At 32.2% G+C, this 24,476-nt stretch overlaps 1 protein-coding gene across 1 annotated transcript in view; it reads right to left on the bottom strand.

Annotated features, from left to right (window-relative positions):
- Positions 1-6,088: 6,088 nt before the first annotated feature.
- LOC139484162 (uncharacterized) overlaps positions 6,089-24,476 on the bottom strand; it is a 30,510-nt gene continuing 12,122 nt past the window's right edge. The window contains exons 3-6 of the mRNA XM_071267894.1: positions 14,380-14,454; positions 10,533-10,583; positions 7,681-7,779; positions 6,089-6,580 (exon numbers count right to left, since the gene is read on the bottom strand). Coding sequence (XP_071123995.1) covers positions 6,108-6,580; positions 7,681-7,779; positions 10,533-10,583; positions 14,380-14,454 — 698 coding nt within the window. The 3' untranslated portion in view covers positions 6,089-6,107. The remainder of the gene's footprint in view (positions 6,581-7,680; positions 7,780-10,532; positions 10,584-14,379; positions 14,455-24,476) is intronic.

The following is a 24,476-nucleotide window of genomic DNA, read 5'->3' as shown; positions in this document are numbered from 1 at the left end:
TGAATTTAACGAAGATTAGATATAAGCACTTCTACATTGTACATGTTCTGAACGATTTAGGTTACAAATATGCATATATTTTGGATGTATTTTGCATTCAGAGCTGAAAGTAAACTATACATACCGTAAACTGTGAATTTATGCTGACCCATCTTAGGATTTTCTCATTATGAAATATTAATAAAACTTCATTTTTGAGTTATTTCATTAAAATCTTTGAGATAAACTAGATCTGATGTATTTTTTTTATATATAAAAGAATAAAGATGTGGTATGATTGCCAATGTGACAAACTCTCAACAAGAGACCAACATATCACAGAAATAAACAACTATAGGTCACCGTACCGTCTTCAACAATGAGTAAGGCCCATACCGCATAGTCAGCTATAAAAGGTCCAGAAACGACAATGTAAAACAATTCAAACGAGAAAATTAACGGCCTTATTTATATAAAAAAAAATTACGAAAAACAAAGATGCAACACATAAACAAACGACAACCACTGAATTACAAGCTCCTGACTTGGGACAGGCACATACATACATAATGAGACGGGGTTACACATGTTAGCGGGATCACAACCCTTCCCCTAATCTGGGACAATGGTGTAACAGTACACCATAAGGACCAACTATGAAAATCAGTTGAAAAAACCTTAACTCATCAGCTGGACAAAAAGCCAAGTAGACGTTGCCGTATGTTCTCTTTTTTAACCCTATATACATGATAATGATTGCATTTCTGTAAAAATCGGCAATGCAATTGTCAATAGAAGCTCCCTTTTACGGCTAAAACTAAACCACTTCTACTTTGCAGTTTTGAAAAACAAGATATATCCTAGGATGGAATATGTACTTCTTTTGTTTCAAAGGTAAACATATAGGGCTGTGTGGCATATTTTGAACGTTTATATACCCCGAACTTCTTTCCCGAGTTCAAATTTACACTAAAACTATGTACTACCCCTACGTAGACTAGGGGTTCTACAGATTTTAATTTAACCACTATGCATTTGTTTATTTACTGGTAACATTCCCAAGTTATATATATATATGTATCTACGAAATGAAAGATAGAGATCATATCTGGGAACGAGTACGTACACAAATCAAATGACTATGAATATTATATACGCACCGAAAGAGACGTTGTTTGGGAAACAGCTGTATATACAACATGCAACCTATAGAGGAGACGATTATTTCAAAAAATTGCAAAATTTTTCGAAAAAGATTAATAATGGACTCTAAATGGCAACTCATTATTAAGGGTTCTATTGACAATTTGAGTTATTGACTTATTTCTTGATCTTACGTTAATAAACACTATTGCTGGTTACAGTTTACCTTTATTCAGGATAATCACCAAACACCAAGAACTGCAAATTGTCTTAGAATTGACAATTCAAGGGCAGTAACCCAACAAGGGGAAAACTGATTCTTTCGAAAAATTTAGGGCAAATATATCTTCACCCGATGAACATAATTATATCATAATCATATCATATACAAAATGCTTCAATTTTAGAGATATAAGTCAAAATCTGCATTTACCCCTATGCTCTATTTAAGGCATGTCAGTCATGTTGTTTGCCAAACGGGGTCATCAGACTCCCGTTTTGTAACAAAAAAAAAATATGACGAAGACGACGGACGACGGTCACCAAGTGATGATAAAAGCTCACTTGGCCCAATGAGACAGGTGAGACAAAAAGTTGACAATGCCAAACAAAACAATAACATAAAAACAACGACGAAACAAATAATACAAAAACACAACATCGAAAACAAGCACTTTTATATAAAGCATCACGAGTTTAACCAAAAAGCGGTGGTTGTCCTTGGTGTTCCTGAGGGGTAAACAGATCCTGCTTCATATGCATAAGTGACACCAGTATGTTGCTCACCAGGCGATCAATCTAATTCGGGAGGGGTCTCATCCGATCACATATTTTGTTAAATAGATTCTCATTTCGTTATTCTCATGCATTAACACTGTAAAGAATGTTAAGGCATGCACATACATGTATCATACAAATATATACATCAAATAATGGTTTTAGTCTGTATGATTTGCATGAGACTTCACAATTACCTACTTTATGGAAAATAACTTTGGAACTAAAACAGAAAGGATATATGTCTGAATCATACAAGTCAAACACTGGCCTTAAATTTAGTTTAAAGTACTTACTAACCATTTGCTAACCAGCAAAACTACATTTTCTGAATACGAAACCAGAAAAAAATTTGCTCAATGTTGGGTTCATTTCCGGCACAATACAGATACTTACCTTACTTTAAAAGTAAAACTTTCTTTCATAAATTAGTTTCGTTTCTTTCTATTTGTCGAATTATATCCTTTCTCGGCACAGGATTTAATTTTTTAATGTATTCATGTCTAGTCCTTTTCCACAACACCTACATGCAATATGTAGGTCGCCTTGTTGATATCGCAAAACTATTTGTGTTGCATTTCACATTGTTCATCAATGTAAATAGCTGTCTTTTATAGAATAACTTCAAAGCAATACATCAACTTTGGCTTATACATGTAATACACGGGTGTTTAACTTATATTGACAATATCCAACGTTATATTTAGAACGGAATCGTCAATGTTGCACTTATATCGAGTTTGATTGCAAGTGAAGTATTACACACAGTATATTGATCAATTTCGTTCAGGAACACATGTCTTTCAATACATCAATAAGTTGATGGAGACTGTGGACAAAAACATGATATGATTGGTAGTTTCAAATTCATAGAACTCATGTCAGACCTTATCCGTTTTTGGTAACTGCCATGATAATCCATGTGTTTGGAAACTTTGTTGATTACTTATTTATAAAGTCAGATGAAAAATATTTTGTGAATGTTAAAGACGAAATTAATCAATGACTAATACAGTATATAGAGTCTCGATAATGGTCGAGTTGGAAAAAGTCGGGGAATTGGAATGTCATTTTGAAATTAGGGTCCAAAAGGTATCCTTGCAACGGACTGCCTACTGAACCTTAAAGATGTGCTGCAAGGCTCCCAAACTTGCATTGGACTACACTTTTTTTATCCGAGGGTAAAAGGTCGTCAGTTAAGACATCCCACACTCTTAAAGGTTGCACTTTGTAAATACATCTGTTTCTCAAAACACGCCTCTTTTGGGGAAATCTTGAATATTCATAGAAAATTAATTTTTGTTTACATACTGGTTCCCAGTTATGCTCTCAGTGTTCCATCTCACAGAGACATAACTTTGGAATGTTATCACTAAATAAACATGTGCATATTGTTAACATTGAAATCTGTGGTAACCTTTCATTCGAGGTATGGGTAGTTAAGAAAGTTAGTGTTAGTTTAAACTCTGAGAAGTTCAGGACATATAAACGTTGAAAATATGCCTCAAAGCCCTATATTTTGACCTTTGAAAAAATTTGTGGTGCAAATGAACTTTCAATTCTAGCATAAGAATTTTTTCAAAACTTCATAGAAAAAGTGGTACAGTTTTAGCCATAAAAAGAGTTCCTATGGCAAATTGCATTGTCAATATTTACAGAAATGCAACCTAAACGGCTACTCTACTTCTGCATGGTTCTAGAACGGTCAGAAGACAAACCCATGGGATAATTGAATCTAAAACACATGAATATTTGGTGACTAGACCTTTTTTCATAAACTTTCAAATAAATTGGTACACCAAGTTTACCAGGGCCTATTTCATTTTATCATGATAAATTACAGACAGTCATCACCAATATCATTTCCTTTCCTAACTTCAATCATAACACACGCTCAAATTATCTGAATTGGAAATCAAAAACCTACTGTAAATATTGTATCATCACTATGAATCGGTTATCTTTTTTCGTTCTCAACATGCATGAACTATTTGCCAGTTGCGGATACCTACCAACGATAAATCCTCCTTTCTTGCACAAAGCCTTCTTTAATACCGTCAAATTAGGTTTCATCACGCAGTCTTAAAAATATAGAATCAGCACGTGTTTTGAAAAAAATGGCGAGATGAAAAATGTTTGACAGCTTCCAAAAAAAAGGATGAGTAAGGAACATAATTTTGCAATTTAAAGACGGTCAGAGATACTTTTTATACATTTTAATGTAGTTCCTATTAGTTTTATTAGTTTTTGGAGTGGGTTATAAATTTTAAAATTTGCTACGAGAACCACTGAAGTACAGGCTTCTAACTTAGGCCAGGCACATACACACAGAATGTGGCGGGGTTTAACATGTTAGCGGGATTCCAAGCCTCACCCTAATCTGGGACAGTGGTGTAACAGTACAACATAAGAACAAACTATAAAAATCAGTTGGGAAAGGCTTAACTCATCAGATAGATACAAACAGATATACTACACAGAGTGGACGTGGAAGCCAGTTTACAGTTTACATGTAAGGCGAGATGTTCAATAACGTAATCGATGAGTATACGAAATTCGAATAAGACTATCAAGTCACATCAAACAGCGATTTATTACTTTTAAAAAACAGTCCTTTTAACGTTTTGCATACAATGTGTTGGTAAAAATTAGGCTGTTAGTTTTCTCAATTGATTTGTCTCATATTTTTCATGTTGGAGCCTAATATCACCGACTACACGATATGTTTTTTTCCAATATTTGAGCCCTTGTGGTTGCTGGTAAGTGCTCACAGTCACTTTATTTGAATTTGATGATAAGTTGACTCATTGACAAAGACAAACATAAAATTGAGAATGGCAATTGGGAACATTTCAAAGAGGCAACAACCCGACGAAAATGCAGACAACAGCCGAAGGCCATCAGTTGGTATTAACGCAGCAGGAAAATACCGCATCCGGAGCTGGTCGACATCTTCTTATTGCTATATTTATCCAAAAAAAATATCCAATTAGAAGCAACTTTTCGTTGATTTTATTCTGAATACACAACTATTTTATCTTATTTTACTCGAATGTTTGTGATGTATATCTACAAAGTTTTCGCTGCTGGCTTCCAATTATTGTCACGTTTATCTAGTATGTCTTAAAGTTTTTAGATTACTTATCTATGTTTGTCTTTATACAGGTTCACTAACCAATTATTGAGCAATTAAAAGGGTTAGCTAGCTTAGAAACTAGCTTTATCCCACCATTTTCATCATCTTGCTTCGATTCAAAAATACAACAGACTTTATATTGTTTCCCGGTCGTCTTGTATGTTAATATAGTATATCGTTTGATTTTGTCAATGGTAATGTACTTTTCCTTTTACAATTTACCGTGGGAAGCTCGGTATTTTTGTAATAGTTTTTGAATACGATACTAAAAGATTAACCTGTAACATTGGTATATCAGAACACAGATTTGCTGCATTATCATACATTTATTTTTACAGGCTATTTTCATTTCATAATAATAGCATACCCTTATGTGTCCAACTTTATCACGTTATAAATGAGTTGGCTATATTGAGAAAAAGAAAAAAACACAAATTAAGTCTTTATTTAACATGTTTAATATTTTTTTCAAAAACATCCTATAACATTACAATTGACTGATGCGACATATTTACATATAAGATAATATAACATATGGTGAGGCATTCCCCGGTCTTCATTTATTATTACGATCACATTTTCAGAGGTTATTTTCTGTATAAAAAAGCTTTGTTTTCATTTTTTAGTCTATGATCGTTGTTTCTAATTATATGAATATTGACGGTAATATAAAAAAATCTAACTTAGTTCAGATCCGGATATAACGCGTTCCTGTTAACAATTACTGTAAATCATGACGTCAATAAAATTGCAAGTTTGTGAAAAGGAGAACTCAAGAATTTGATGATAAATACAGACAATGTACCGGTGACTTATCTTTTTTTAACGTAAAAAGAATAAGAAATTATTGTATTAAAAAAGTAATGTAACTTGCATCGAGTTTGGTCTGTCCATTTTGAACTTAAATTGATTATGGTCGAACAACATAACTGATTGCATTGGACTCCGATATATTGTACAAAAACCAATGAAAAGGGGTTTTCAAAACATAATAACTCATCATACAGTGACTTGGTTTCTTCTGCAGAAACACAACAAATACATATTTACCGTCTTCACATCGCTACTGTTGTCAAAAACCCTTCATGTGTAATATATCGCAGTGCATATGAGGAATTTTCAATAAACTGAATTTTTCATTACTGTAGATATATGATCTGCATGTCAATATCAATTTAGTTTTCAAACTTTGACTTACAGTTTGAGAGATTGAATCTGCATTTGCTCTCCAAGACTGCAAACTATTTTCTTTCAACGAATTTTCCCCTCCGATATCATCTATCACGAATATTTGTTTTTCGTCTATATTAATAGTCTGAATAAGTTTCACTGGATTTGATACAAAACATATCTTGTAGTTGTCTGCCTCGCCAAGTTTCATAGCAGCGTGATATAAAAAGGATGTTTTCCCACACCCTGGAGGTCCTGAAATAACTGTTATCTTAGCGTCTTTTAAAGTTATATATATGCGCAAAAGTACTTTTGTATTTAAAACGATATCTGTATGAGTCTCTTCTCCAAAATAATCTAAATGAATTGGCTGTTCTGAAAGTATACCATCAACGTATGATTTACATTAAGCTGTAATCAGTAAAGTTTGAAAATAATTTAATATGTACATCTTTGTGTAAACACATTTTAAAATTTGAAAAGCAACAGTTCATAAGTTATTGCCTGTAGACGACATCAAATGTAATTTTTGTCAGATTATCAGTCCCCGAGGGTATCATCATCTCAGAAGTCAGTACCTTGGTACTTACATGATTCATGACAAAAAAAATTATGAAGAACTTATGTTTAATCTCCCTCAGTCAAAGTTGGCCTTAGATGGCTTTTTTTAATGGTTAGATCATTGTTGGTCATATAGTTCTTCAAATGTGTCGGTTCTTATACATCCTCAGCTTTCAAATATTTGACTTTGAGCATTCCTGGTATACTTACATACAGAAAAATGCGCTTCTAACACCATCTAATCAACCATCAAGGTGACTTCCGAGGATTGCCGACATATAGATATATATAGATATAGATAGATTTGAATTTTCTAGGTCAGTAAAACATATAATATGTGGATCATCGGTGTTTCCTGTATAAGATTGAGATTGTGTGGATCGAACCTGTCAATCAAATGGTTTACTTTTGCTTCACTTTCTATATTGATATTATTTTCCTTTCAATAACTTAACACGCATAATTCATAACTCATTGAACTCTCGCTAAGGAATTAAATTGAAGGTTATATGAGTTCGGATTGGTTGAGGTCGAATCATTAACTTGCATGTTAGTAATTAATCAACAATGTTTCTCAGCTTCTTTAGACAAACATGACAAATATGAACCAAACTGGCCGGTAAAAGTAAATTAATATTTTCTATTTCACTTTTATTTCTGATTGAACAATAACAATATTTTTTGGGGTTATATCTCGTACCAAATGTCCCTTCAAAAGCCATATTGACAAAATAGTATACATTCAATAGGTATTCATTTCCAGTTAATGCTATAAATTTCTCTAACAATTAAAGATGGCATTGACACCTATACAACGTTGCATGCAGATAGTATACTAAAAGTATTACTGTCCTATAACAACGTTTTGTGAATTCACTAAAGCAGAAAAAGAAGTTCAAGACAACCTAACTTACTTTTAGCAGCTTGCTTTTCAAAATGTAGTGTATTGACTTCCTCAATACAAATTCCTCTGGTGTGCTGTAACTCTCTTTTGTCAATAACAGTGTCTGTCTCTGTTTACAATTATTGAAATAAAGATTTTTCTATCAGTAATTAAAGTAGAATAATGTTTTGTCTCTTTCAGTATGATGAATAAAACAATGACAACAGCATACGCAATGATATTTGCCCGATTGCTTCTATTTCAATCACTAAATTAAATTTTTGTTTGTTGTCCTTTATCAAAAGTTTTATATACAATGTAAAAGCTTCCAAAATCAATATTAATACGCTAATAAATTGTTTTTAAGAGTTTTTCCCATGTGATGTGTCAAGTTTTGGCTGTGACTTCATTATTCGCCTCTGGATGTGAGGCGATACTATTCAATTTCAAATAAGGATTGCAATAGATAAACACGGTAGTTATAGTGTCCGTCCAGAATCGTGGTTTTTCGAGTGATTTGATCGGGCTTTTTTCCAGTGTGAACACTTTTTTCGAGTGAATATAATCAAAATATAAACAAACAGACTTCATTTCTGACAAGACGTGATATAGAAGCTTGAGTTTGATATATAAGGTTATACATGGCATGTTAGTATTGGAGATAATAATATATTATCATTCTGACCTTGTCTTTCGTTAAATTTGGCCGTTTAATGCTTTTATTCCAAAATACTGTATAAAGCCATTTTCTTACACATACCAATGCGAATGTCGACGGAAATGCATACATGGAATCTATATATCATTAGATATACAGACACTTTACAAAAAAAATATTGTTATTGCATTGAAAACGACATTTTGAGACTAAATTCATTTCTTTATGTCCAGGATTTTTCGAGTGTGTCCTTGTTTTATCGATTGATTAAACACATTTCTTATAGCTAAAATGTTATGTGTTGGTGTATTTACGTTAAAAAAAACTATAAAGTAAAGGTTCAAATGAAGTACTCTCAAGGCACATGGTGTATTAACACTTGAATTTTATAAACAAGTATCGTTCATTTGTATATATTCTTTTCCTTACATCTTATAAATCGCATGTACATTATATATTGGTGATATCAACAATCTAATATAGGTTGTGTAAGGTGAGATATTGATATATGTTTGTTTTTAAAAAAAGTATACATCCGAAATATTTCATTTACTACTTGTCTTGTATCTTGTATTAATTATTTTATTGTTTAAGAAATGACAACCGAAAATGTTTAAATGCTACTACTGTGAGAAGGAGTCTAATCATGCATATATAATAATTGGTCATACAGGAACTAAACACCATGAGAACTTTCTTTCAGTAAAAGAAAAGTGCCTAAAAATGGAAAATATGGATATAAGACATTACGATGTTGTTCCTGATGTCGTTCGAAGCACTGGACAATCTAGCTGGTGATAGCATATACTGTAAACCAACATAATTTCGCGAACGATCGGAAGGTACCAAGGCCTTGTTGATAAATATTCCGTGTCAACTTCACAAATAATACATGATGGTCTTGATGTATAGAATCTGCGTACTGATGTTGTTTATCATCATACCAACGTGTGTTATTGTTCTTACATTTGTCTTTGTTCTATTATTAAGATTACTTTTGCTGTTGGATTGTTCTATGTGATATCCGTTTGACGTGGCTCGGTACTTATACATCCCGTCGATGTGTTAGTATTGTTTTTCACTTTTTGCTGTTGTGTTTTGTATATGCGACTTTTTGCATTTCTTTGGTTCTTATAACGTGATTCTGTACTTAAAAAAGATCCCGTCAGTATGATTTTGTTCTATTTTATGTCAATATAATATTCTTTGGTTCTTATAACGTGATTCTGTACTTTAAAAAGATCCCGTCAGTATGATTTTGTTCTATTTTATGTCAATATAATATATTTCTATTATAGACATTATGAATTACAAAATACGTTGAACCACAAACGTCAAAATTATTCATTCGCGTAGTGGAATTAACTATTTGTGAATTCTTATAAATTCTATATAATTTTTTGACTATTTTAAATCTTGGTCTATTTCTGAAATTGATTCTTGCATACTTTTGATTTTTTAATCCTGTATGCTTACATTGCCTATGTGAAATTTTAAAATTGTTTGTATATACATTGAACGACAAATTTATGTGACGTATACAAATTTTCTGACGTCATCCACACGAATCAATGAATGTGTTTGTAGATAGATGTTTTTGTGTTCTGTTAAATTGTTTCTTTTAAAATTGTTAGACGATGATGACTGCTATACCCATGTTTTGACTATTTTATTTACTATGTCTGTTTAGTTCACGCATCATTGTAAATATAACGGAATTCGACGAGACTGTCATCAAAGTGAGAGGGTTAGCGCTATAAAACCATGTTTAATCCACCATTTTTTACATTGGAAAATGCCTGTACCAAGTCAGGAATATTACAGTTCTTGTCCATTCGTTTTTTATGTATCTTGTTATTTGATTTTGCCATGTGATTATGGACTTTCCGATTAGATTTTCCTCTAAGTTCGGTATTTTTGTGATTTTACTTTTTAGTTAAATACAAGGAAATGGTGCCTCTTTGTTGATCAAAACGTGTATAGTATTCAATATAAGATAGGTAGTAATGCAAAAATCTATTATAATTACGAAATATCAGTTAATTGAACTTATCGCATGTTTCGTCACTCGAAAAATCCCGAACTACACTAGGAAAAAAAAAAACCGAATCACTCGAAAAAAAACACGATCATAGCCGGACACTCTACTAACCGTGATAAGCTTTAAATATTAACATAATGAATTTCAAACCATTTTCCTCTTATATCGCAATACTAATACTTACTTATATCTAATGTTACTATATTGTAACAAATCAATAGAGTGGCAAGTATAACTGCAATATAGAAAACAGTATAAGTATAATGACTTTTTAAAATTTATTTTGCATAATACTAGTTTAAGGTTGCATTCCTGTACATATTGACAATGCAATTTCCCATAGGAACTCTTTTTACGGCTAAAACTGTACCATGTTTACTATGAAGTTTAGAAAAATCTTATCCTAGAATTGAAAGTTCATATGCACCACAATTATTTTCAAAGAACCAAAATATAGGGCTCTGCGGCATATTTTCAACGTTTATATTCCCTTAATTTCTCATAGATTAAACCAGCATTAATTTTCTTAACTACCCCTACCTCGAATGAAAGGTTACCACAATTTCAATGTAAACAATGTGCACATGTATATTCAATGGTAACATTCCCAAGTTATGTCTCTGTGAGATGAAACACAGAGAGCATAACTGGGAACCAGTATGTAAACAAAATTAATTTTCTATGAATATTCAAGATCTCCCCAAAAGAGGCGTGTTTTGAGAAACAGCTGTATTTACACAGTGCAACCTATAAGATTAAGAGATATTCCGCCGTATCCAACCAATAATATATCAATGTTATTTTTAACAAATACTTGAATACATTCCGATTAGCCATTACAACATAGAAAAGACATACATAACAGATATAAATTGATAACGTGTCTAGATTTTAAGGTATCTTTTGAAAGTATTTATAAAAGAATTTTAAAGCAAATTTACAAGTGCATATCAGTTCAAATTTTGCATGGTGAAAGATCATTTTGAGTAGAAATATCCAACCGTAACTGTAATGCTACATGTAGGTACATGGTAGTACATGTAGCTGTCAAAAGTGTTCCCTTATGGTTATGGTCTATAATCTTTTTTCATATATGAAACGAATTATTTTGTTTCAAAAAATGAGGGATGTTAGAAAATGATACGATGAATTCTTGTTGGCTGACCTATCATGCAATATAATGCACAAGAGACGAAATGACATAGAATCAACAATTATATGTCGCATTTAACAATTTTATTTAGTATGTATGTGTACATAAGTTACGGTTTTACTTACTGTTGACTGATATTACAGTGTGTGTACATGTGTGGAAACTTATGTAGGGCACGTACTTGTTGCAGTTCTAGACAATGTAGACATACATCAGTAGTATGTGAAAATAAGTTAATAAATAGAAGTAGTATATATAGAACAGTGCATCGCAAAATCCGTATCACATGTTGTAACGCCGCTAAAAAACAATATCTGTCCCGATGGCCAACATTGGTCAAGTGGTGATATAGCATGCAATAAGGATTTTGCCATGTATTATTCTGTATATCATATATTTTAACAAAAAAAAATATATTCATGATACGAAGAGAAAAATCATTTGATTCTAAGGTAGGGGCCTGGCTGATTCTATAAATACATATATTCTTGTCCCCACTTAGATGAAAATATAAAATTTTGGCATATCACACATGAAAAATAAATATTCGGGTCCTAAATCAATATACGTTACAAGGTATCTAATGTTATCGGAAAATCCAGAAAGAAGTTTAACTGTTGTTGTTTTCACCTAAATGAATATACATGTAAACTCAAAAAGAAATAAAAATCATTACGTTCGTCAGAAGACTCCTCTTCTTTTAGACCCACCATCGATTGTACTTATATTATGTGTTTGTATTATATATATATTCGAGACTTTATTTGAAGTACTCTAGATAAATTGTATTTGTTTGAAGTTGTATGTGTATCAATATTAAGGTGATCTTAATCACAAAAGATAAATGATTACTTTACGGGGTGAAAAGTTTATCATGACGGATAGCGAATAGTCAATCCGGAAAATGATCAGAAAATAAAAAATCTGGCCCAGGCGGAGTAAACAGGTTTAGCCCTCTTGCTGACGCTTATTTACATTTCGTATCATGAAAGGAAATACGGCAACCGGACATTATATATGTCAAAATTTGACGTCATTTGAAATATGACATCGCACTTTGATGACTTTAAATAACATTGGAGCAAATCCTTGGAAAAAGATTTTTTTAAAAATCATATAATTATACAAAATAAAAGTATAATTGTACTCCTTGATAGAACTTATTTGAACATATATTTATTCATTTGATTTAAGGAAGTTCGCTTGTCATGTTTTGGAATTTTTGTCAGATTTTCGGAATCCTCTGGTTTTATCTATTTGAATGCGTTAAACAAATTTGCTCATTGACCCCAATTTTTCTTTTTATAAATCTTTGACATCTATAATGATATTTTATAATTTTTTAATTATTTTTTAATAGTTTTTGAGAACTTAAACAAGCTATGAAAAGTCAAGAGAGATTATTTTCCCGCCAAAATTTCAATGGCTTATATCTCTAAAACAAGCCCATTGACCTATATATTTTGTTTGCCCTTTTGATTCCTTTATTCATCCCCTATCAATATGAACCAGTGTTTTGAACAGATAATTATTTTGAAACTGAGAAGCGAACTCCCTTAAGGAACTGCATAAGCCATGTCTGTGGTATGACTTTTGTTAACAACTGCTTCCGGTTCATATCAACTGCTTCCGTTTAATATCAACTGCTTCTACTTATTATTTAAATTGAAAATGGAAATGGTTGGCATGCATGCTTTTCTGTAACGTTATCGCATGAAACGACGCCATTTGGTGAATTCCGAAAAAATACACCTCAATGATACGTTTATTTTGGTAAAACATAACAAAGTTGGATGAACATATTAAGTATCAGGAAAATATATAATTAAGCAAAACAGATATTCATACAACAAATGCTTTGTTACAAAGTTTTAAAATAGTTTAAGTGTGTATGTGTTCTGCTGAAGTATATGATGAAAATAACATAACATGTCTTTTTTCATATCAGACGAAATGCCATGTTATAACCTATATATGTATATATCATCTTTGGTCTATCATTTGAAAGAGATGCAGAGTAAAAAATAAAAAATGCATTAATTTAAAGTGGATTACAACAGAGGAGTTCCGGATACAATCTCGAAATGTTAAAAAGGTGTGCGATATGTGGGATGCGATTGATTTTGATTGGATGAGAGACATGGTATTTTTCACTCATTTCTCTATGTATTGAGATTTCTATTTTCTGCCGTTGTATTTGTCATTAGGAAACTCCATGTTCCCGGGTATTTGCTACAAATACCATGATAGATGGGGAATACCATGACTAACAGATTATGGTTATTCTTCCTATACTGCAACTCCTACAACTGTTCCAAATGAGAAAAAAATGATGAAAAAAACATAATTTTTGAATGTGGAGCGAATTACGTAAAAATTCGGAACCTCAAGTCGGTTTCACAAAATAACTTACGACTAAGATTTATCGTAGGTATACGGAATTGTCAATGATCCATCATTAATTTTAGCTTAGTTTGATTCTTCGAGCTGATAGTATCAATTTCAACTTTCTTGATTTATTCAATTTAACCTAAGATCACTTAAGTACAAAGTCATCCTTAATCGTACTAAGTTATTTTTGTGAAACCGACTCCTGTACTTGACGTCATACATAAAACTCCACAGAAACGCATTGTCGACGTCTTAAATAATATACGTTCATTAATTTATATTAATCATTAACTTTCATATTTAGTTACTTTAATTTCATTAAAAAAAAAGATTTTGTACAAAAAAAATCCTTTAAATAACAGTACAGTACATCGTCAGTAGCTTAAGGAATCAGTTCAATGCTGTTATATTTGCATTATTGTTATCCTTACATAATTATATTCAGTGTAATAAGTTTTTTTCTTCTTAAATAATTGAGGTACTTTACCTGAAACTACTAGACATGTAAGGGCATTTGCTGTTTTTTCTCTTGTGGATCCCTTTCTACTAAATTCTGTATTGACTGGAAATGAATAAAAACAAAACTAGAAGCATGAACGAGCAGTTACATATAAATTACAAATTCACTCTGGTTGGTTTTTATTGTTCACATGTTATAATGATGTTATATAATATACTCCATCTAAAGTTATTGTACTTTTTGTTTACATATTACAAAATTTCTAAATAAACTAGCTAATTAACAACTCACCAATTACAGGTAGGAACTCAATTTCAGTTGATTCATTTCTGCAAAATATAATGCCATTTTTAAGAAATGAATTTTAAAAAGTTTAAAATCACATGCAATTTCTTTTTGACTCTTTTTACAACAGTGTAAAGACCAATAATTAAATATGAAGATATGATAGCCATTGGGACATTTACCCAACAGAGACCAAATTAGCATCTACATAGATGTGTATAAGTTACCAAACGATATTCAACAACAAGCAACATGCATACACAATATCAAGCTATAAAAGGCCTCAACATGCACAGAAATAAATCGACGATCTCGGGCAATGTCAAAATTAAAATCATATCAAAGTTTTATTTATTGTCGATTCATAGTAAACAAAGTAACAATAAAATAAAGTTATTTAAGGAATGACTGTAATATTTTTGTATGTCTATGAAGAAGAAAAAGTTACATCAAAAATGTGGTGTACACTGAATAACCCGCGTCGCGGGTTATTTTAAAGTGTGCACCACATGTTTTGTATTGTTTCGAATAGGCAGGAACAATATTTCAGTCATATTTCTTATAATTTAATTATTTTTCCATTTTAAACCCGAGTAAATAATATAAATCAAAGCACCAAAGTCGCTGTAGGCAGTTAAGTAAAAAAAAAGCAGAGGCAAACTTGGCAGAAGTTTATATAATAAGACAATATTGTTGCTTCAATTTGTTTTTTGAAGATTTTTTAAAAAGAACAAACATTAAACAATCATATATTGTACATTTATGTTCATTTAATGAATTAATCATTGAGGCAAATAATTCATATTTTGTCAAAGTTTTTAAAAGCAACACATATATCAAGTATATTTTTTCATGGTCATGAGTCTGCAGTGGTACAAGTTTGCAATGATTGCAGTTCGTTAACGTTAGTATTGGTTGACTGTTAGAAGTTCAAATTGACTTTAGTATGAGCTTGTAAAAGTATGAATAGACTTGCTTCCCTAGAAAGAAATCTGAGTTTGTACGTGTTCAACAGTACACTAAGTTATCAAACAGGAATGGGTAGGGTGACCCTAAGGACTCTCCCTTTATTTCATTTGATCAGTTCTCATACATGAATATATATGGTTTAATTTAAAGGTGGGGGTCTCAACTGTTTCTAATTTCTCAATCAGGAGGGGTGGGGTGACTGCAGGGACTCTCCCTATATTTCATTTTATTTAGAGGTGGGGATCCCAACTGTTTCCAAGTTCTTAGACAGGAGGGGTATGGTGACCACAGGGACTTCCCCTATATTTCATTTGATTTGTTATATAGTCCCATACATGAGTATATATGGTTAAGGGGTGAGGATCTCGATTTCCAAGTTCTCAAACAGGAGGGTGTACAGTGACCATAGGGACCCCCTTATAATTTATTTGATTTTTAATATTATCCAATACATAAATATATATGGTTTAAGATAGTGGATCTCGACCATTATAAATTCTCAAACAGGAAGGGGTAGAGTGGCCCCAAGAACTCCATCTATATTTCATATGATTTGTTATATTGTCCCATACATGAATATATATGGTTTAGGGGTGGGGATCTTGACCGTTACCAAGTTCTCAAACAGTAGGGGTGGGATGACCTCCAGGGAACCCCCTATATTTCATTTGAATAGTTATATTGTCCCATACATGAATAAATATGGTTTAGGGTAGAGGATCTCGAATGTTTCCAAGTTCTCAAACAGGAGGATGAACAGTGACCCTAGGGACCCCCACATTATTCCTTTGATTTGTTATATTGTCCCATACATGAATATATATGGTTTAAAATTGGTGATCTCAACTGTTTCCAAATTCTCTAACCGGGAGGGGGAGAGTGGCCCCACGAACTCCACCTATATTTCATATGATTTGTTATATTGTCCCATACATAAATATATATGGTTTAGGGGTGGGAATCTCGACCGTTTCCAAGTTCTCAAAAAGGACGGGTGGGGTGATCCCCAGGGACTCCCTCTACATATTTCATTTGATTTATTATATTGTCCCATACATAAATATATATGGTTTAGGGGTGGGGATCTCGACCGTTTCCAAGTTCTCAAATAGGAGGGGTGGGGTGATCCCCAGGGACTCCCTCTACATATTTCATTTGATTTGTTATATTGTCCACTACATAAAGATATATGGCTTAGGGATAGGGATATCGACCGTTACCAAGTTATCAAACAGGAGGGATGGGGTGATCCCCAGGGACTCCCCTATATTTCATTTGATTAATTATATATTGTCCCATACATGAATAAATATGGTTTAGGGGTGGGGATCTCGACTGTTTCCAAGTTCTAAAACATGAGGGGGTGGGGCGACCCTGGGGACTTCCCCTATATTTCATTTGATTATTTATTTAGTCTCATACATGAATGTATATGGTCGAGGGTTGGGGATCTCATTCGTTTCAAAGTTATCAAACAGGAGGAGGCGGAGTGGCCCAATGGACTCCACCTATATATAATAAGATTTGCTTACATTCAGGTATAATATATATAGTTGCACTATTTGTGCCTGTCCCAAGTCAGGAGCCTGTAATTCAGTGGTTGTCGTTTGTTTATGTGTTACATATTTGTTTCATAGTTATTTTTTTATATAAATAAGGCTATTAGTTTTCTCGTTTTTTTGGGGGTAGATAAAACTAGAAAGCTGACATTGTTTAAATTAAAGTAAGGTAACCAATTTCCCGGATTAATTGTTTCACATTGTCTTATCGGGCCCTTTTATAGCTGACTATGTGGTAATGGTATCGGCTTTGCTCATTGTTGAAGGCAGTACGATGACCTATAGTTGTTAATGTCTGTGTCATTTTGGTATCTTGTGGACAGTTGTCTCATTGGCAATCATACATGTACATCTTTATTTTATATAAGAAACTTCCATCTTTTTTAACTGACCCATCAAAATTGAGAAGAAAAAAATACCCCTTGAAATTGCAGTAATATGTTTAACTTTAAAAGCATCTAACATGCATTACCAACATTTATCACTGATAAAGAAAATTTATACTGTTACCAGGAACATATATATTGTTAGATAAACTGTTCCCAGCTGTCACATTGTATTGGATTTTGACATTAAAATTTGTGTACAAAATGTTTTCTGCTTTTTCTTTCTTTTACATATATCTTTTGGTTTTCTATTTTAGTGTTTATATTTATTTACCATAGACCATGCATAGATGTATTTTGCCACCTGTCTGGTTTTTTTTTAAATGATAGCCAAACCCGGGATTACCATTATCCGCTTCCGGAATCGGATCCGATATTGTAATTGTCTTCCCCGGCCGCCATTTTATTTTTAATGTTGTTTTTGACAGATGGAGTGAGATACGATTTTACTCGGATTTACACATTATTTGTCGGCGATTTTCTGTATAAATCTAGCGGTTGAACTAATTGAACATCGCTGTCATGGATAGTTATGATGAAAATAAGTTTGAGATCGTTTATTAGAAAACTTTGGTAAAATTGTTTGGAAAGTTATTTTTTTATTTTCTTTCAAGGTCCGTCGGGCATGTCGGGCGTAGCAAGTAACCAAGTAGAAAGTCCGACTGCAAAAATGGAAAGTCGCAGACCTCGGACCACCGCTAATTTGAACCCCTACGTCCAAATTGAAAAGATACGAAATTTCGTATTCTAATTCAAAATTGCCGCAAACAGCGTGATCAGTCGAACTTATTTTAATAGACTGCTGACGAAAATGACTACGTATTGATGACAAACAATATTCCTACGACTTTTGCAATTTCGGAAATCTAAACTACTTGTCTTTAGAGATTTTCGGCGATTAAATATTTCATACATTTGTTCTTTGACATATTATCCAAGAGATCAGGGGAAAATAAAATACATAAGGAATCCTAATGTGCTCTACTTCCTATGTGCAACTTCAAAACTTTTGGGAAAATCGACGATCATTTAAGGTTTTTTTGGTCATATTTTTTGTAATCCAGAATGAAAAGTATGAAAAAAATGTCCAATAAGTTATAAATGACATAATATCCAGCTAGATAATAACAATGGCACGTGTTTCAGCATTTATTGAGTAGAACACAAATCCAGGGTGCTCGCATAAGGTCAGCTTAACTGCCTAAAAATTGATGACGTCACGGTCACATGACAAAATTATGTTGATGAGCTGATAAACAAAACAGAATCAGCCAACCAGAAGACACGTTAAATCCAAAATTAAATGATTGAAAAATTGCAGAGCAGTTTGTTTATAATTATAAAGTAATAATTTTTAGTTACGCTTTAATGTATTAATAACAAAATACTTGGTGTAACGATTTATAAAAAAAATCAAAGATCGTATTGTAGTGTTACATGTAAATTAATTATCTTTCAGATTAAGTTAATGCAAATGATTGATAATTATACACTAATTGGATCTAAGTTTGCATGCTAACAACATCATCAGTTACAGAAATAGCTTAAGTTACCGACGATGCGTTATTATCTTTCATGTATCTTGCTTTCTGTGACATTCGTGTCTAAACTGTTTCGTCCTTGTCAAGGGTACTCATCAGGTGGCTTAAAGGCTACCACTACAGTTTTTTAAATCATGTTTTTTCTTTTCATGCGTTCCATTTTAAACATTTTTAGAATGAAGTAAATAATATAAAAAAATGATGATGTCACGGTCACATGAAAAAAATATGTTTATGAGCTGACAAACAAAACGGATCAGCCAACCAAAAGACACGTTACATCCAAAATTAAATTATTAAAAAATTGCAGCGCAGTTTGTTTATAATTATAAAGTAATAATCTTTAGTTACGCTTTAATGTATTACTAACAAAATACTTGGTGTAGCGATTTCATATATCAAAGATCTTATTATAGTGTGACCTGTAAATTAATTATCTTTCAGATTAAGTTAATTTAAATGATTGATAATAATACACTAATTGTATCTAAGTTTGCATGCTCTATAAACAACATCATCAGTTACAGAAATAGCTTAAAATAGCAACGATGCGTTAATATCTTTCATGTATCTTGCTTTCTGTGACATTCGTGTCCGGCGAGCCATAAACTGTTTCGTCCTTGCCAAGGGTTCTCGTCAGGTCGCTTAAAGGCTACCACTACAGTTTTTCAAATCATAATGTTTTTCTTTTCATGCTTTCCATTTTAAACATTTTTAGAGTGGAGTAGGAAATGTAATGTCTTGTGATATAGTTTTTTCTAGAAGCCATGCATAACAGAAGCCACAGGTATAGACAATTAAAGTCCACCAAACTTTCAAAACTCCATTTTTGTAATTCAGGAGAGTCTTGATTCACAGTTTATGAACAGAACATGACTTATAAATATATTTCTTTTTAGTCTTTTCCTGTTATATAAGAATATAAGATGTGAGATGAATGACAATGAGTAAACTACAAAAACCATGTATATACATGCATGTATATAAATATAAGTCTGAACAACAGTGTTAAAATTATATTGTTATGCTGACAAATTGTATATACTTATCTAGTATATCTACCACAGTTTTACAAAGAAATCGGATCAAAATCATGTTTGAGAGAAAATCAGCTGATCAGCCACTTTACTTAGGAAGTACAATCTTTTATAGTATAGAAAGTCACCGGACAAATGTATTAAAACAATTGTGCTTATATTAGTTGTACAAATGTTAAAATAAACAAGATTTCAATTTATAGTCTTATTGTTCTTGTCCCGGAGTTGTAATATCAGAAACTGGACATATTGTGTATAATTATAATCTCCACTGTTGACAAACTCTTTTTTTTTAAACATTTGTTTGTTGAGTAATATTATATCATCTGTGACTTTATCAGCATGATATTACAGATCCATAGCTGTACTTAACCATTTTATAATTGAGAGAAGGATTTAGATGTCAGACTGAACAGAGAACAAATGACTCAGACGTAAAGTAATAAGTAACAATATAATATGTTCCTTACATTTCTCCATTAAGTTTTTTTCTTATTCAAATACATTGTAAATGTATGGCGTTCATTATCACTGAACTAGTATATATTTGTTTAGGGGCCAGCTGAAGGACGCCTCCGGGTGCGGGAATGTCTCGCTACATTAAAGACCTGTTAGTAACCTTCTGCTGTTGTTTTTTCTATAGTCGGGTTGTTGTCTCCTTGACACATTCCCCATTTCCATTCTCAATTTTATTAAGTATATCTGTGCAGAATATCAAAATTGTAAGGTGAAAATTTAAACTTTTTAAATGACATCCCATAGTGGGTCCGTGTATATCTGCGTCCATTCGTTTTTCGTTTTGAAATATCAAAAACAAAAACAAAAAAACGAAAGCGTTTTCATTTTTCGTCTTTGATTTCTTGAAAACCAAAACGAAAAACGAAAGTGTTTTCATTTATCGTTTTTGATTTCTTAAAAACCAAAATGAAAAACAAAAGTGTTTTCGTTTTTCGTTTTTGATTTCACAAAACGAAAAACGAAAAACAAAAGTATTTTTATTTTTCATTTTTGATTTCTCAAAAACTAAAATCGAAAAATGAAAGTGTTTTCATTTTTCATTTTTGATTTCACAAAAACAAAAAACGAAAAACGAAAAACGAAAGTGTGTTTAATTTCTCTTTCCCACACTGTTTTTGATTGTCATTCAAAAAATGACAATGTTGTCATTTGTCATTCATTTAAAGGTGCTTTAGACAATGAAATTATAACAATGTTGTCGATTTTTGTTACATACCAAAAGGTTGAACATAAAGTTTTGTATATAATTTTAATTATTTCTCGATTTATAATGCAAATTTTTTTCTTTTCTTGATGTACAGTCATTGATAATAAATGTTGCTAATGCAAACGATCGTTAAAGTATACATGAACAGCGGTTGTAAGATCAATATTATTTTAATCGAAGAAAATGTCGACTGATGCAAAAGTCTTTATCAATCTAAACACTAAGGATGCGTGATCTTAACTTTTAAGTTTGGAGAGGTTGATATAAGATGATAATATAGAAGCGTAACTAGCCTCTATTACAAATAAAGCAAACTATATTTTGGCGAGTGAAGGGCTCACAAGGACCCCGGAAGAACTGGAAAAAATTTTTTGGACCTTTTCTTAATCTAAAGCGCAAGTTTTGTCTTATTTATTTTATTATGTTCTGGTCTCGGAGCAAAATATATAGATACAGTGTAAGACTTTTAGTATTTACATGTAGAAGCAATATCAAAAGACATATGTAGGATGAAGAAAAAGCAATGTAATCTACATAATCAAGTGTGTGGCTATTGTTAGTTTAAACATATTTAATATGAGGCAGGCATTACCTGTAAATGGGGACGAAGTCTGTATGAATTATTTTTTTGTAACTTAAATATTTGTTTAAAAAAAAAGAAACGGAAATACCGTAACGTTTCCGATTTTGGTTCTGTTGTTAGGGATTTAGTTGTGACGTTATTATTAAATTATGACGTCATATGCAATGTAAACAAAGAAACGCTATCATCAGGTAACGTTTTTTCATATCAAGGAATTTTTAAAAATGAAATTGGTATTGCGCGTTCCTTCCTATTTTATACTAGACTGATAAATATATATTTTACTCAAAGTTTCATACAAACGAGACCGGAAAAAGGAAGTACATTGTACATTTCTGCGCAGGTCCGGGATTTCAAAACACGACAAAAAAAATTTGAACGATTTTGAGTTCATTAGTACAATGAAAAATTTGGGAAATTTTCCCGTATTTTTTTTTTTTTTTTTATTGAATTTTCTACTGTTATTGGGGACTCCGTCCCCATATTAATAGTGGATGGGCAACGTTCTCCCCGGAACGGGGATCGAACCAGGAACTTCTGTTTTTGTAGTCCTATGCACTAACCCATGTTACTTTTGTATAATGAGTATCAATGGTCCGGTTCCTCGTTGAAGACCCTCCCGCTACTTTCAAGATAAAGAACAGGAATAAAAGCCCTTTTTTATTAATAATTAATTGTATTTTTTCTATATATTGTGTGCGATTTTGTCCCGTGTACATTTACTCCACATCTCTTTATTTTCTATTTAGGACCTGGATCCCTAGAACTGTTCTAAGTAGAACTGACTAAATCAGTTCTAGGGTAGAACTGTCTAAATCAGTTCTAGGTAGAACTGTCCAAATCAGTTCTAACCGTAGAACTGTCAGCAGAACTGACTAAATCAGTCAGGGCTGTAGAACAGTTCTAAACTGACGTCACTGCAGTAAGGGCACTTTAGAATTTAGAAGAAAAAAATCACTTCCAATTACTTTGCTATATAATAGCAGATTTTCAATATTTCTTTCTGATCATACGTTACATGTACTAATATCGAAGTGAATAGGAGGTTATCCAACTCATCGGAGAAATATTTTTATAAGATTGCATAGGAAACATCATTGTTTACGTTTCTTCGTTCCCCGTTTTTAACAGTCTCTTCATACATGTCATAAATATATCTCTGCATTTAATTCATGGAATTTTAATCGTAATTTACCTTGTTTGCCTTGAATTTACATTCATTTAAGATTCTGTTTTGACAAATGTTCAAACGAAAATTGTACAGTGGATGAATTATGGGATATTAATGAAAAGGTGTTGTATAACTTAATAAAAAAAACTATATACATTTGCACCATCTCGTCAATTTAGCCAGACTTATCCATAACGTTTGTAAATGATATCTGGGAGTCTGGAACTCAGAAAAATATACTCGATCTGAACATGAATGAAACATTTGCCCCTGGACGTTCGGCTACAAACAAAGTCATGCATTTTTCTTTGCCTTCTTCAAATTATATTTACAGTATACTATTCCAAGAAGAGAACTTCCCATACATGTACTTTTTATTTTTAAAATAAAGTATATGAATCAGTCATGTGAGTGTTGGATGATGTCGTTAAATAGTTTTGTTTAAAAAAAAAACCATCACAAACTACTGACTTAAACATGTTAAAAAGTCACTTTAGTGACGGTTCATGCACCTTATCGATATTTGTCCGCATTACTGGATATCACACAGGTTCCCGTAAATTTTTGACGTCACAAAACAAAATATCTGATGCCATAATGGAAAAGTGATTGTTGTATGCGTCAAAAGTTCAAGCGGCCGGGTCAGCATGGGATTAACGATAAGGTGTATTATTATGGGTACAGAGAGGAAATAAAGGCTCGCTAAATTCTTAGATATGGTATAAATACACCTTGTCGCTATTTGTCTGCCATTACTGGATATCACACAGGTTCCCGTAAAATTTTTACGTCATAAAACAAAATATCTGACGCCACAATTGAAAAGTGACTGTTGTATACTTCAAAAGTTCAAGAGGCCGGGTCAGCCAGGATTAGCGATAAGGTGTATTGTGTTTCAAAGTTGGTGTCATTTTTATCATACGATCCGTCCTCACATAGAAATAATGTTGGTTTACAATGAGGCCATATATATTTACATGATAAAGTAAAAGTGTAAATAAGTTCAGTTTTGGTTGATGCGGTCAAATAATTTTGTTAAAACGACTCAGTCTGATATATCGAAACTACTGAAATTTGTTTACAATTCAATATTTTGAATAAAAAGAGGACTTGGTGATATTCTAAATTGATGTGGAATTTTTTTTGTAGCCAATGTGTTCCAATATTCATTGATATTGCTGTCATTTGAATTATACAATCCATCGTAATATGTATTACTATAAGTGATTAAGTATTCGGCTATATATATATGTTAAGATTTACACAACAAAGTGTAAATATGGTTAGTTTTGGTTGATGCTATCACATATGGTCAGTTTTGGTTGATGGTGTCAAATATGGTCAGTTTTGGTTAATGGGGACGAATAA

Source organism: Mytilus edulis, chromosome 8 (genome assembly GCF_963676685.1).
Source record: "Mytilus edulis chromosome 8, xbMytEdul2.2, whole genome shotgun sequence".
Lineage (NCBI taxonomy): Eukaryota > Metazoa > Mollusca > Bivalvia > Mytilida > Mytilidae > Mytilus > Mytilus edulis.
Note: the sequence above shows the minus strand (reverse complement) of the source record. Positions and strands in the feature narration are given on the sequence as shown.